General features: G+C 36.7%; 1 protein-coding gene across 1 annotated transcript in view; it reads left to right on the top strand.

The window, feature by feature from the left end:
• IMPACT (impact RWD domain protein) overlaps positions 1–8,051 on the top strand; it is an 11,904-nt gene extending 3,853 nt beyond the window's left edge. Inside the window, exons 5-8 of the mRNA XM_010014585.1 lie at positions 2,469–2,542; positions 4,261–4,351; positions 6,126–6,260; positions 7,849–8,051. Of these exons, the coding sequence (XP_010012887.1) occupies positions 2,469–2,542; positions 4,261–4,351; positions 6,126–6,260; positions 7,849–7,920 (372 nt within the window). The 3' untranslated portion in view covers positions 7,921–8,051. The remainder of the gene's footprint in view (positions 1–2,468; positions 2,543–4,260; positions 4,352–6,125; positions 6,261–7,848) is intronic.
• Positions 8,052–12,955: the final 4,904 nt, after the last annotated feature.

Here is a 12,955-nt window from a genome sequence, read left to right as displayed (position 1 = left end):
CTAGTAATATCTTTCAATTTACCTTTTTGATCTCTACTGAACAGTGAGCTGGTGTTTTCATAGAAGTGTCTTTTATAACTCCAAGACCTCTTTTGCAAATGCTAATAACTAGTTTGAAGTCACTTTGTACATCACTTTGCATTTATTAACATCAGTCTCCTTTGATGATCCCTATTTAGTGGGAAGGGTACTGAGCTACTCATATTTTCTTGTCATTAACTGAGAGTTAAATCTTGAGAGGATTTTTCTGTTTCCTTTTATACAATTCTAGCTTTTATTTTAAGAATTTTTGGTAGGGGATCTTGTCAAATGCATTTTGAAATTCCAGGTAATCTGGATCTACTACGTGTTCAATGACCCTTAATTGATAGGGCTTCGAGGTATATTTCTCCATACCAAAGCTGTAACATTTTAAGCTGTCTGTGTTTTTTTTGGGCTTTGCTTCCCCCTCGTTAGCTTGCCTAGTATGGGCATAAGACTTGTTGGTCTTTAGTTCCTTGCATCCTTCATGGAGAACTTTTGAGATGGTGGTATTGCATCAGTGACCACCTGCTGCAGAAGAGTTTTAAGTGGTAGGTTAGATGCCTTAGCTAGAGTTCAACAGAAAGTGACAGGCATATTTCAGGTATCAGGCTATAATTTGGTACCATTCCTTTTCCTTGTCTCAGTTTGGCTTATTCTGACATTTAAAATTTATATGGTTCTTGGACTTGACATTGATTTAGTAAGGTGAACTGAGAACTGGTCTGTTGTTAAGCATCTCACATCTTTTATGAGCAGGTGCCTCATTGACATGTAAAGAATTGCATCCCTTAATTTCCTAAAGTAGGAATAATAGAGAGGGGAACAGGAGAAAAAAAAGAAAAGGCTCAGGAGCTACAATAGGAAAAAGGATAAACTATTGCTTAGCTGTAAGATGCCTGTCTTGGAGGTTCATTGCTAATATGCATGATGAATCATTAAGGTATGTTTTTAGGAGCCTGGTAGGTGACAAGGTCAAAGGTGATGATCATTTTATATGCTTTGTACCCTAAATCCATGTATTGAAATGTATTTATGAAAGTGTATTAAGTAATACGTGTTGCCTTTATTCAATATGCCCCTTTTGGGGGGGGGGGACAGGAGGGAAGGAAAAAACAGGTGTCTGAAGCAACATTCTCTGTTAATAATAATTGGGGTTTTTTTCATAGAGGTATCTTATATCTGAGGTGATTTTTGTAATTGTGAATTTGTGAATTTTTGCCATAAGAATTGCAAATATCACAGTATAGCTAAGACAGGCATTAAATATATATATTGATTGCTCCTCAGAGACATTTTTCCCTGGAGTGCAAGACAATTTGTTCACCAAGCATGTTTTCCCAAGCTTTCTCAATTTCAGTTAATGTTTTGCTCAGAGTGATACTGATTTCGTATTGTGCACTAAAACAGTGTCTTAATCAAAGCTTTCCTTTTTGCTAGACCAAATTGGAAAGGGTTGAACAATTGCTAGCTTGTTTAATTAGAAACAGAAGTTGAACTAATACTGATAAATGTTTTGAATTTGTACTTCTTAAGAGAAGACGGATGGACATGGTGGGAATATCTGGTTTCTGGGAAATATTCTTTCAGACCCATAATAGAACTTTTTTAGATAATTATTCTTTCTGTGAAATGGAAACTCTGGGGAAAAAAAATGTTTGAGGAAAAAAGAGAAACTCAAAATGTAGTAGAGCTTTCTAAACATCACGTTTTCATTAAATAGGTGAAAGCAGTTGTGTTATATTCTGGTTTATGGCTTAGTGTTGAGAACATGTCAGCAGGTGTAATTGATACTTCATACTGATTAAAAATGTTTTATGTTTTCTAGATCTGTCTCTTGTTCAGGAAAGCGATTTGACACTAATAGGTCTTCAGCAAAAAGGGCCTATGAGAAAGATGGGAAGAGACATTCTAGCTGGGGCTGTTATGATGGGATAAGGGGTGATGGTTTTAAACTAAAAGAGAGGAGATTCAGGCTGGATGTGAGGAGAAAATTCTTTACAACGAGGGTGGTAAAATACTGGCACGGGGAGGTGATGGGTGCGCCATCCCTGGAGATGTTCAAGGCCAGGCTGGATGGGGTTCTCGGCAACCTGATCTAGTTGAAGATGTCCCTGCTTATTGCAGGGGGGTTGGACTAGGTGACCTTCGAAGGTCCCTTCCAACCCAAACCATTCTGTGATTCTATGATTCTATGAATTCAAGGAACAAATGTTTTCAGTATCACAGAAATATTATTTGAAACTAGCAATAGGGTACTGAGAACCTATTTCTTGAGTTACAACACTGAACATTTAATACATTTTATGTTGAAGTGTAGAAGTGTTGCTTTTTAGTATTAAGAAGGAGATTACTTGTTTAGCAGTGATAATCATAGAATCGTAGAGATTAGATGGTGTGGATGAAATCCCCATTCTAAAAGGAATCTTATTTCTGGTTTTTTAAAGGTAAAGAGAGTTCTTGAAAAATTATATGAGAATAAGAAAATTGCAAGTGCTTCCCACAACATATATGCATACAGGTGAGAGATGAAGAGTGGTTTGGTTTTTTGGGGGCTGGTTTTTTGGGTTTTTTTTTTTTGGCATTCTTTGATAAAGGAGTGCAGAACATGAGGAAAGATGAATCCATCGAAGAATTCCTTGCTATTAAATCTTTATGGGGGTGGGTTTCTTATTTGTATGGTATAAATTTTAGGCTTTATTTTGAATTTGAGAAAGTTAAACAAATAGAAGGAAATATGTTAAGATAGTAAAGGAGCATTAGTGAAAAAGAAACACTAAAAGTGGATTTGAACATATTTTGCATAGTATGTGTGAATATGGAAATGCTAGAGCATCTTGAACTAAATGTGTTTTTACATGGGTGAAGTAAATTCTTTTCCTCCAACCTTATATTTAGAAATAGATTAACGTTTTTAGTTGCAATAAGAGTTGAAACATGAAGCCTGATGCAGACATCTGGCATATGAAATTTCAGCTGAAATACTGGAAACTTCAGGGAAAATGAGAAACAGGTAAATATTAGTTTGGTAGTGGTCTGGCTCCGGCAACTTTTGTGAGCACAGCTTATGTGAAATGAATTGGTCTCAGTACAGATAGTGATGTAAATTTTCTTAGGAATATAAATGACAGTAAAAGGAGCCCCTTTCATTACTGGAGGAACCAGTCATCTAAAAAAGCATTTCTAGACTGATCCATTCAAACACATCCTGGCACAATCCTGATGAAACATGAAATGAGAGCAAGAGAAAGCTTACTTTACCAAAAAATCTACCTAAATGAGTTTTAAATAGAAGGGATTTCTGTTGTTGAGGATTATTATCTGGCTTCTTTCACTCATACTATCTAAATAAACTTCAAAAAAGCAACAGCAACTTTGCTTCATATTTGTCATTTAGTACCTCTTTCTCATTGAAAGCCTCTTTGTCATTGTCTCACATATGTATTAACTACGTTTGGAAGTTAGGAAATTAATTGGTAACAAACAGCAGACCTCAGAGCATTACTTTTGGAAAATTAGACCTCAGCAGCTGTCCTGCTCACCCCAAATTTCCTGGAGTGCCCCCTGAGGAAGGAGATGAGAGAATCTAAAGGTGAATTTCAGTAAGTTTCACACTGCTGCTGAAATGTAGGCCTAACTAATTATTTATAATGCTTTTGTCCAAGTTCTTCCGATTTATTTGTGTGTACCATAATTTGAACCTTTGACAGAGTTGTTTTCAGCTGGGTGTAATTATTAGACTAAAAACCTAAGGATTTTTCTGATTAGGGACTTAACTCGAGAGTCATTACCATTGTAAATGTGAAGTAGCTAAAGTCTAAATAAAGGCTTCTCAAAACTTCTGCTGTACAGATAAGTATTTGTGGTTTATCTTAAGCCTCGTCCTGTTTTCATGTAAGTGTCCTTAGTAAAGAAGTAGAATTGATACACGTGTATGAAAGATCTTAGAATTATAGAATGGTTAGAGTTGGAAGGGACCTTAAAGATCATCTAGTTCCAACCCCCTGCCATGGGCAGGGACACCTTCCACTAGAGCAGGTTGCTCAAAGCCTCTGTGTCCAACCTGGCTTTGAACACTGCCAGGGATGGGGCAGCCACAGCTTCTCTGGGCAACTTGTTCCAGTGTCTTAGCACCTTCATCATCTCTGATGCATCATTAATCATGCCAAAATGTTTTTTAGTTGATTGACGTTTTTTTAATCTATTTTACGTTAATTTTCTTACCTTTTTTTTTTAAAGGATATACTGTGAAGATAAGCAGACATTCTTACAGGATTGTGAAGATGATGGGGAGACAGCAGCAGGTGGACGCCTTCTTCACCTTATGCAGGTTACAGAAATTAATCTTTCACTTCTGGAAGTCCTGAACAGATTTTAAAAACCACTATAGTGTAAATAAACTTGTATAAGATTATTTTACTTATTGTTGTGCTCGTAGACAAGTAGATGATTTCTTTCTCAAAAGTGAAAGAAAAAAATGCAGCCTGTTGCATTTCCAAGTCTTGGACCATAGAAAACAAGTAGTGTTTCTTAGGTGGTAGTAATAGTTTGAATGGTTTAAAGGATGAGTACGTTTTGATTCCTGTGCTTACTGTGTGGTGTCCAGGCGCTTAACATTCCGTAAAAATCCAGTTTAGAAAGTGACATCAAGTTTCCCCTATCAAATGTGAATGTGTCTAAGTCATAGGGATCTTCTCTCCCAACCTGTAGTCCTAGTTCCTGGGAATGTTTTTGTTTTAGAGGAGTACTGCTGTAGGGATCAGAAAAGTGCAGTTTTCACCTGTGGAAAAGATTAAAGTGGTTTATGGCTGATGTATATATGTTCATAAGTCTTGTAGTTTTTCTGTTACAAGCACTTATGATATACGATACGGGCGTGAAAATTAGGGGGTTTAATACATTTATTGTTGCTGTACTTACAGTTCTTTTGCAATAGAAATCTTACCTTGTTTCAGATAAACCTAGCTCTTCAGTCAAGACAGCACTTTCCGGTTACAAGAAGCTGTATTTTAGATTAATTCTTTCAAACTTAGAGTTAAAAATTTTGCCAGCCATGTTTGGCATCCTGTTTTATTGTGAACAGGGACCTAATTAAAGATCATCTAGTTTCAAGCCCCCTGCCATAGGCAGGGACATCTTCCACTAGACTAGGTTGCTCAAAGATGTGTGTTTCTCTCTGAAACCTAGTCAGTTGGCATTCCCTGTGTTACTAGTGTTTACTGTTGATGGGGATATCTTGAGGAAGCAATTGCTGCAAGGTGGAATGAATGGTAATTTTCAAGTCTAGTCAAATCACATTTAGATGTGAAAAATAAAGCTGTTGAAGGTCCTCTGTGTTTCTTACAGTAAAATAAATTTTCACTCCTGTTTAACTCTCTACTTGATTTTGTTACTCAGTCTTAAAAAAGCTATATAAAGGTCATTTAGTTCCTTTCAGTCCTAATTGCTAACATAATTACTTCATGTTGTGTGAACTTTGTATGTGCCTTTTCGAGTTCAGAAAGTAACTGCTTGGTTGTAAGGGACTAGGAACCAAACCTGGAAAATGCAGTTTTTATGTATTATCCAGGTGCTGTTGCTAAGTCCTGCACTTGGCAACAGTACTAGCTTATGGCATTTTAGGTATCCATATGTGTAATGCTTCTCCCCTGTCTGTTATTGACCTCATCCACGAACACTCCAAAAATGTGGATAGACAGTCTGCTTAGTGACAGAGGTTCTCTGGAAATAAATAGTCCATCATATCAAAGAATAATAACTGTAACTCAGTAATTTTCCTGTTAGGTAGTGCCTGAAGCTTTTGACACATGGATGAGCAACTGTAGTGCACAGGAGATAGCTCTGCACCCTTTCTGAGGGATATATTGACTCATTTTACTTTGAATTTATCTTTGGGTGTGGGCTTTCAGAGGGAAACTTAACACAACAGCTGCCTTGTCATTATTTGTTACCTGCTGATAATGTGTGACACAGACCTGACAGTAAGTTCTTAAAAAAGTAAGATAGTGGGTGACTTGTACGTTTAAAATTGGTGTCAACAGTAAAGTAAGTTCAATTAAAAAATCAGAACTTTTTTCTTCCTTTTTTCTTTTATTTTCAAACAGATTTTGAACGCCCACAATGTGTTAGTTGTGGTGTCTCGCTGGTATGGAGGTATTCTTTTGGGACCAGATCGTTTTAAACATATAAACAATTGTGCAAGGAATGTACTTGTGGAATACAACTATGTACCATCAGCAGTAAGTTCCTACAACTTAGAATGACGGCATTTATATATGGACTTGAGTAAATTGTCACTGTTAGACGAAGCTAGAAGGAAAGTAATATTACCTGTGTCATCACCTGATTGCTTTGGTGCTCTGATAGGATCAGTGCAGACACTCACAAAGAACTTCCAAAGAAGTTAGCGACCTGATTTGTAAGTGTGAGAGGTGCAATAGAAGGGTAGCAGCATTTGAGGACCTTGATCCAGAAAACAAACTTAGAGGATTGTGGGAGGATGGGAAAGGGAAGTGCGTCGTTCTTTGTGTTCAGAAAATGGAAAGCCGCTGCTCCTCACGCTTTGCTGTGCCACCAGTTCTAGTGTGTAGGCAGACTGAGCTTGGGGATTACTCTAACTAGTAGGCATTTTGAAAATCAAAAGCTTTGTTGGACCCAAAGAAATTTTCAGAATTATAGATGATAGACACCATTAAAAAAAAAATATCTGAACTAGAAGAATTCAAAGTAACATTAACTGTTAGAGAAAAGATTATGGGAAAATGATCCAAGGGAGCTTAAATAACTCAGGAGACAAAGTTCCAAATATCTTTAAATGGCATTTTACTTCTTAAGGGACTTAGGTCATTTAATCGTCTAATATTCATGATTTTTCCAACATTTCTTCGTCCTCAGAACAGCACATTAGGTATGTCTATCATATGTAATTGCTAACAACAGAAAGTTTAAGATGTTAGAAAATAATTACTAATGAATACTCGAAAAAGTATGCAACTGTCAGTTTTCCTTTACATATGAAAGTATGTAAGATTGCTGTGGCTGAAAGCTGAGCATTCTTCCCCATTCCCCTCCCTGTGCTTTTTAGGTATTTACTTTTTGCATTTTAGAGGTGCTTGTACATACTTACTGATTTACCTTCTTGGCAGTTTATCAATGTTCTCTTATTTGAAAGCATTGTGTACAAAAAATAAAAGGAAACTAACAAGATTTTTAAGCATTTACCTTCATGAGAAGGTTTAGTACCAAAAATTATTTCTCTTTTTTGTTTGTTTTTCTGTTTTAAGAAATGTCCCAGGTTCTGTCAGATGTAGTGGCAGATTCCTATAGTGCCTACTAAAGAAAAGTGTTGTTTTTCAGAACTGGCAGTCAGAGTACGCTGTACATTACATTGTTGATCCAGCACAACTTTTTTGTCCCACAATAGGTTTGTTTTACTTAGGGAAGGAGTTCTAATGCACTGGCGTACAGTCTTATCTCTTGTTAAGGCCACATCCACAGTAGAAGTTCTGCAGTATAGTGTAGAAGTATTCCTGTATTGGTAACCTCTTCCTTGAGGGGAAACAGCTTAGATTATTTTACATTATATGCTTCTGTTGGCATAACTGTATCTATATTTTATCATTGCTGACAGCTGAATTTCTAAATAACAGCATAAGCAGACAAATTAATGAAACTGAGTGGATTAATATTATACAACTCAAAACTTTCATAAATCCCAGTGAACTGTGAACACTGTATTGAAACTAATTCTCATGGGTGACCCTGAGTGAATACTTACTGTATATAAGAATGTTGTTTAAATTTTGAAATTGTTGTTTTTCATTTCAGGAAGAGTCATCTAAACAAGCAGGAAAGAGCAAAAAGACAAGGAAGGACAACAAGAAGAGAACAGAACACTAATTTATTTTTTAAAACTATAAAGGACTATTTTGCACATATTTATACAAAGGAAACATGGAGTTATTGCCTTATACAATACAACAGATACTTTGTATTTAAAAAAGAATTTAATAAAGCTATAGATACATTTTTATCTTGTTCCATGATTTCTTCTGCTGTTCTGAAGTAGAGCTTAAGTGCAAGTTTTCTGTATTCTTACACATTTCAGCTCCTTGTTACGAGAGCATTGCAACATCTGGAACTATTTCCCCATCCCAATCCCTTCTCCACTCCTGAGTTCAAACTCAAACACATCTTGTATTAGGAATTGAATGCCCTAGTTTGTTTTATTGAGGGTGAGACTGGAGTCATTCATACACCAAGGCACTTAAAAAGTTTTAGAGTTTCTCTACTTAAAAGGGAAGCATGTGGCCCAGTGCTATATGGCCCTGGGGAGCCTGGTCCTGCCTGTGCAGTTCATCATGCTAGATAGGGCCTGCTTATGTCACCATGAGGATCATTCTGTGAATGTCAGGATCTAGAAGCCTGTTGAAAAGCTGAGAGTTAACTGTTGTATAATTAAAGGAAGCAATAATTTCAAAAAAGAGTATGAGGATTTTGAACTCGGACTGTTACAGCTAGTAGTAAACATCAGTAAACTTTGTTAAATGACTTCTGTTGGTATGAAGTGGGAAAAAAACAAGTGTTAACAGTATGATCACTTGAATTTTCCACTCTCATGAGTAGCTTCCAGACTTCTCTCTACTGCAGAACAAAAAAAATTAGAAGGACTTTTGGTCAGTTAATTGTCACACTGCTATTTAAATGACATTTAGATTATTTTTTTTAACATTCCCTTGGTATCTTCTTGGGGAAGATGAACTTTAATGATTTGTTGTTTTGTTTTTTTTTTTTTTTTCTCAAGTTAATGTCTAAACTTTGTGATCCATTAATCACTAGCTGAGTCACAGGTAGTTTCTTAGGTCAGCTACACCTTATGTACTTTGCTTATATAATAATGTTAGGGCTGTGACTATTTCTAATGACGTTTCTCTACTGGCACTGACATAGTTTAAAGATGTATTTGTAAGAATAGTTTATTTGACCACCAGTTCATGATAAATATTTTTCCAGTATGTTCTTAACACTGAACAGTTCATTGTAGTTTTCCAGCATGGGTACCCCAGAAAACCTTTCCAAAGGCAAACTTTGTCTAATCAAAGTAACTACACTAGAGTTTGATACAGCAACAGAGATAGACCTAAACAATTTCAGTAACTTCATAAGTACCACTAAAATATGTGGGTTAAAAAACCCAAACCCAATTAGAAGATATCACTGATTTCCTGGCAGATAGGTCCTCCATTGATTTATTGAAACAATTCTACACAGTTACATTACCTTGTCTGCATGGTAAAGCTCTTTTGCATTCAGCCTTAGCATCTGTACTTGTGATAATAATGAAAGAGATCCATATATTAAGGTGTGTAGTAGTCTGGCATATTTTGAGTCATGCAAGTGTTTCTTGTCCATAGCTGTCTATCTTATGGATAGACTATTCACTTCCAGTACCTTATTGACTGTTGTTCTTACAGAAATTTGAAATTGTAGCCATTACTTAGTAAAAGAAGTAGGTGACCTGGGAGAAGTTCTGCTGCAGCTGCCCAATTCCATTTATGGTAGTGCATGTTCTTTTTCCAAAGAGCATTATCCTTTAATGTTTGAACACTCGGAATCAACAGGTAATTCTAAGTGTCTGAACTTCTGGGTATTCGTCTGAGGTATGTGAAAGCTTGGTGCCTGATTGTTATTTTTATTTCAATTACCTTTCATTTTTTCCCCCAGGAAGTACTGATCCTTGTCCCTAAGAACCTCATGTTTCAGTGTTGTGTGTTTGCAAAAACTAAAACCTCAACATGGAATAACAGAGTTGTTGATACCCAGTTGCTGAGTAAGTGAAATAGAGCATAAAGGTCATTCAATCAGTGAACAAAATGAATCCCCTATCCCTTAAAACCGCTGGAAACAGGCTGTCAAAATGGAACCATGTTTGTATTTTCATGCTGTTTCTTTCAGACAGAAAGTGAAGTGCTGGCTAGTTGTCTTGTGGACACTTGGTTAGAGAAATTGCATTCTCTTCCTATTTTTGTATGTATTTCATAAGTTTAAATTTCCTTTTTTCTAAGAACAAGCTTTCATGTGGCTTTACAGCAGTTTTGCAACACAGGATTTTGTCCTTTGGGTGTGATGCCTTGGCATACCTCTGCTTTAAAGAACCTATGATTCTTGCTCTTTGATTATTAGCTCTGCTTCAAGGAGGCTGTACCCCATCACTTACATGGAACAACTGTTTCTGTTTGTAAATCAGAAATGTTAGACCTGAAGTGGTCATTACCTGCCAGGATCGGAGAATTTAGCAGTTGAAGTCCTTGAGATGTCAACAGTGCTTTCACAGAGGGACTGGTAACCAAAGGACACAACCTATTCTCCATGTAGAGGAGAGCAGCAGCAGCCACACAGAATATGTATATATTTCGATCCTCAGATTTTCATCATTGCCTATAATGCATTTGGCTTGTTAACAAGGAAATCAAGGACCTATATTCTTAGAAACTGAGCTATAAAGCATTTTTTTTCTCAGTGAAGAACAGAATCTGAGAAAGAAAACCAGTCAGCCTACTCTTAAAAGCATCTGGCTTGCTTTCTAAGTCACTTCTCTGAGGCCATAAGCCATTGCTCGAAAAAAATATGCAGATATCTTAAAAAAAAAAAAAAGTAAAACGATGCTTTATCATATTTGTAGCAGTTGCAGTTCCTGTAGTCTAACCTTGGATAGACTGTTATCTGATGAGGTTTGGGTGTGCTGAAGTATGCTCTTGTGAAGTACATTATTCTGAAGACGGTGTATTGCTCTCAGACTGGAAGTACTGACATCTTTTGTCTCTGAACTATAGTAATTTCAGATTGGTATTCCTTTATTAATTGAAAAACATGGTGAGAACAAAATAGACAATTACTTGTAATCACAATAACCCTGTCATTTTAATAACTAACAACCATTTAGTTTGTTGCTGACATAAGTCATCCTTTTTTATTTTGGTGTAAAGTTTATAGATATTAAGAGAAGTTGTAGTCTTCGGTATGTTTCTATGCAGAAGGGAGAAAGATTTGCCTTTTCCTGTTAGGTATGTCTCACCATATTTGCAGGTTTCTGTGGTGAAATGAAGTAAGCAGAATCAGCAAAAGGACCCCTGATGGCAGGAAAAGAATGAATTTTTGCACTCTGTTATCTGATGCATGCCGACAGGAGATCTGCTTTAGATTTGACACAGACTCCTACCCTACCAGGTAACAAGAGGGGGATCAGCCTTTGCTTTTGAGCATGTTGGGGACACAATGGCTCTACTACTATTAAGTGCATTATTATAAATATTGATATTTTAAACTACCACCGATAAACAATGTAATAATCTTACCTATCAGTGTATCTATGATGATTTAATATTTTCCTGCAAGTTAAAGATTTATTGATAAGAATCAGAGAAATGTATTGAAAGTCGACTAAATCAGAATGAAGCATCAGTGTTCTTCAGTCCAGAACTTGATGGTGCAACCTGATAAGAAATCAGATTGCATTAAACAGATTCTGTGTATGTGAACTAGCTAGTGGGATCCAGCATTTTTATTACAAAAATGGATGACAACAACTCTAACTTTAAAAATAATGTCCTAGTAGAATATATAATGTTAAAGTGAAGCAGCAGTTTTAACAGTTTTTGTTATCAAATGTAAATTTTTATAAGACAATGAAAGCTGTATACACATCCCCTACTTGTGAAAGAGTTATCTTACCTCTTTCTTCAACCGTTTTTTCTTTGCTCTTCTAGAAATGAATCAGAAGTATGGCTGAAACCAGATTAGCCATTACAGGACTGGAATCTCCTACAAGGTAGTATGAGAATGATTTCTTTCTCTTTGTTGCTCAAATTTAAGTGATTGGACTAAGAGCCAGAGTTTATACCTGGTCTCTGATTGGAGTATTTTGTTAGCAAAGTACCTTCTAAAGAACTGCCGGGTCTTTGTAAAACAGAGACTTCAGATAGAAGAGCCTTAATGAATTCAAGACGGTTGAGCAATGAAAAAGAACTCCTGTCATTCTTACAAGCTTCTCTTTAAGAAGTGCTGATGAGACAGAACATTTTATCTAAATGTTCTACAATGTATCTGGAAATCTTCCAAGTTGAAATATGGGAAGGTCACTTGTTTTTAAAAACTACTGCCCTTAATTTTTGAAGGTGGATATAATTGTATGTCTAACTGCAGCGCAACAATTCTGGACTGCTTGTAATTTCTTGATATTGCAAAGCCTTAATACTTTAATTACCAGGTAATTTGGGTGGTGCTTCCACTATTTAGTATGTGTTCTTGTTTAACACCAGTGGAAGAAAGAAGGGAAGAGAAAGCCAGAACATTTACTTGTGGATCCTTTTGGTGTATCAGTCTGTGCTATGAATTTATCGTCTAGCATGTCTATTTGAATAAAAATTCCATACCTTTTTATGGGTTATCATTGAACAGTTCATACACTGCACCAGTAGAAAATTAGCAGTTTATTATCTACTTCAGATATTTTTCTAGCTAGATGTGTTCTAGACTGGTTTAATCATAGTGTCGAGGTTTAAGCCCAGCCGGTAACTCGGAACCACGCAGCCGCTCGCTCACTCCCCCACTTCTTCCTACCCCTGCCCCTGGAAGGATGGAGAGGAGAATTGGAGGAATGTAACTCCTACGGGTTGAGATAACAGCACTCCAGTAACTAAGGTATAATACAAACCACTACTGCTACCAATAATAATGATAAGGGAAATAACAAGGGGAGAGGACACAACCGCTCACCACCCGCTGACCAATACCCAGCCCGACCCGAGCAGCGATCTGGGCCTTCCGGGTAACTCCCCCCAGTTTCTATACTGGGCATGATGTGCTGTGGTATGGAATAGCCCTTTGGCCAGTTTGGGTCAGGTGTCCTGTCTCTGCTTTCTCCTGGCTTCTCCCT

This window comes from Nestor notabilis, unplaced genomic scaffold, assembly GCF_000696875.1.
Source record: "Nestor notabilis isolate BGI_N333 unplaced genomic scaffold, ASM69687v1 scaffold2105, whole genome shotgun sequence".
NCBI lineage: Eukaryota > Metazoa > Chordata > Aves > Psittaciformes > Psittacidae > Nestor > Nestor notabilis.
Note: the sequence above shows the minus strand (reverse complement) of the source record. Positions and strands in the feature narration are given on the sequence as shown.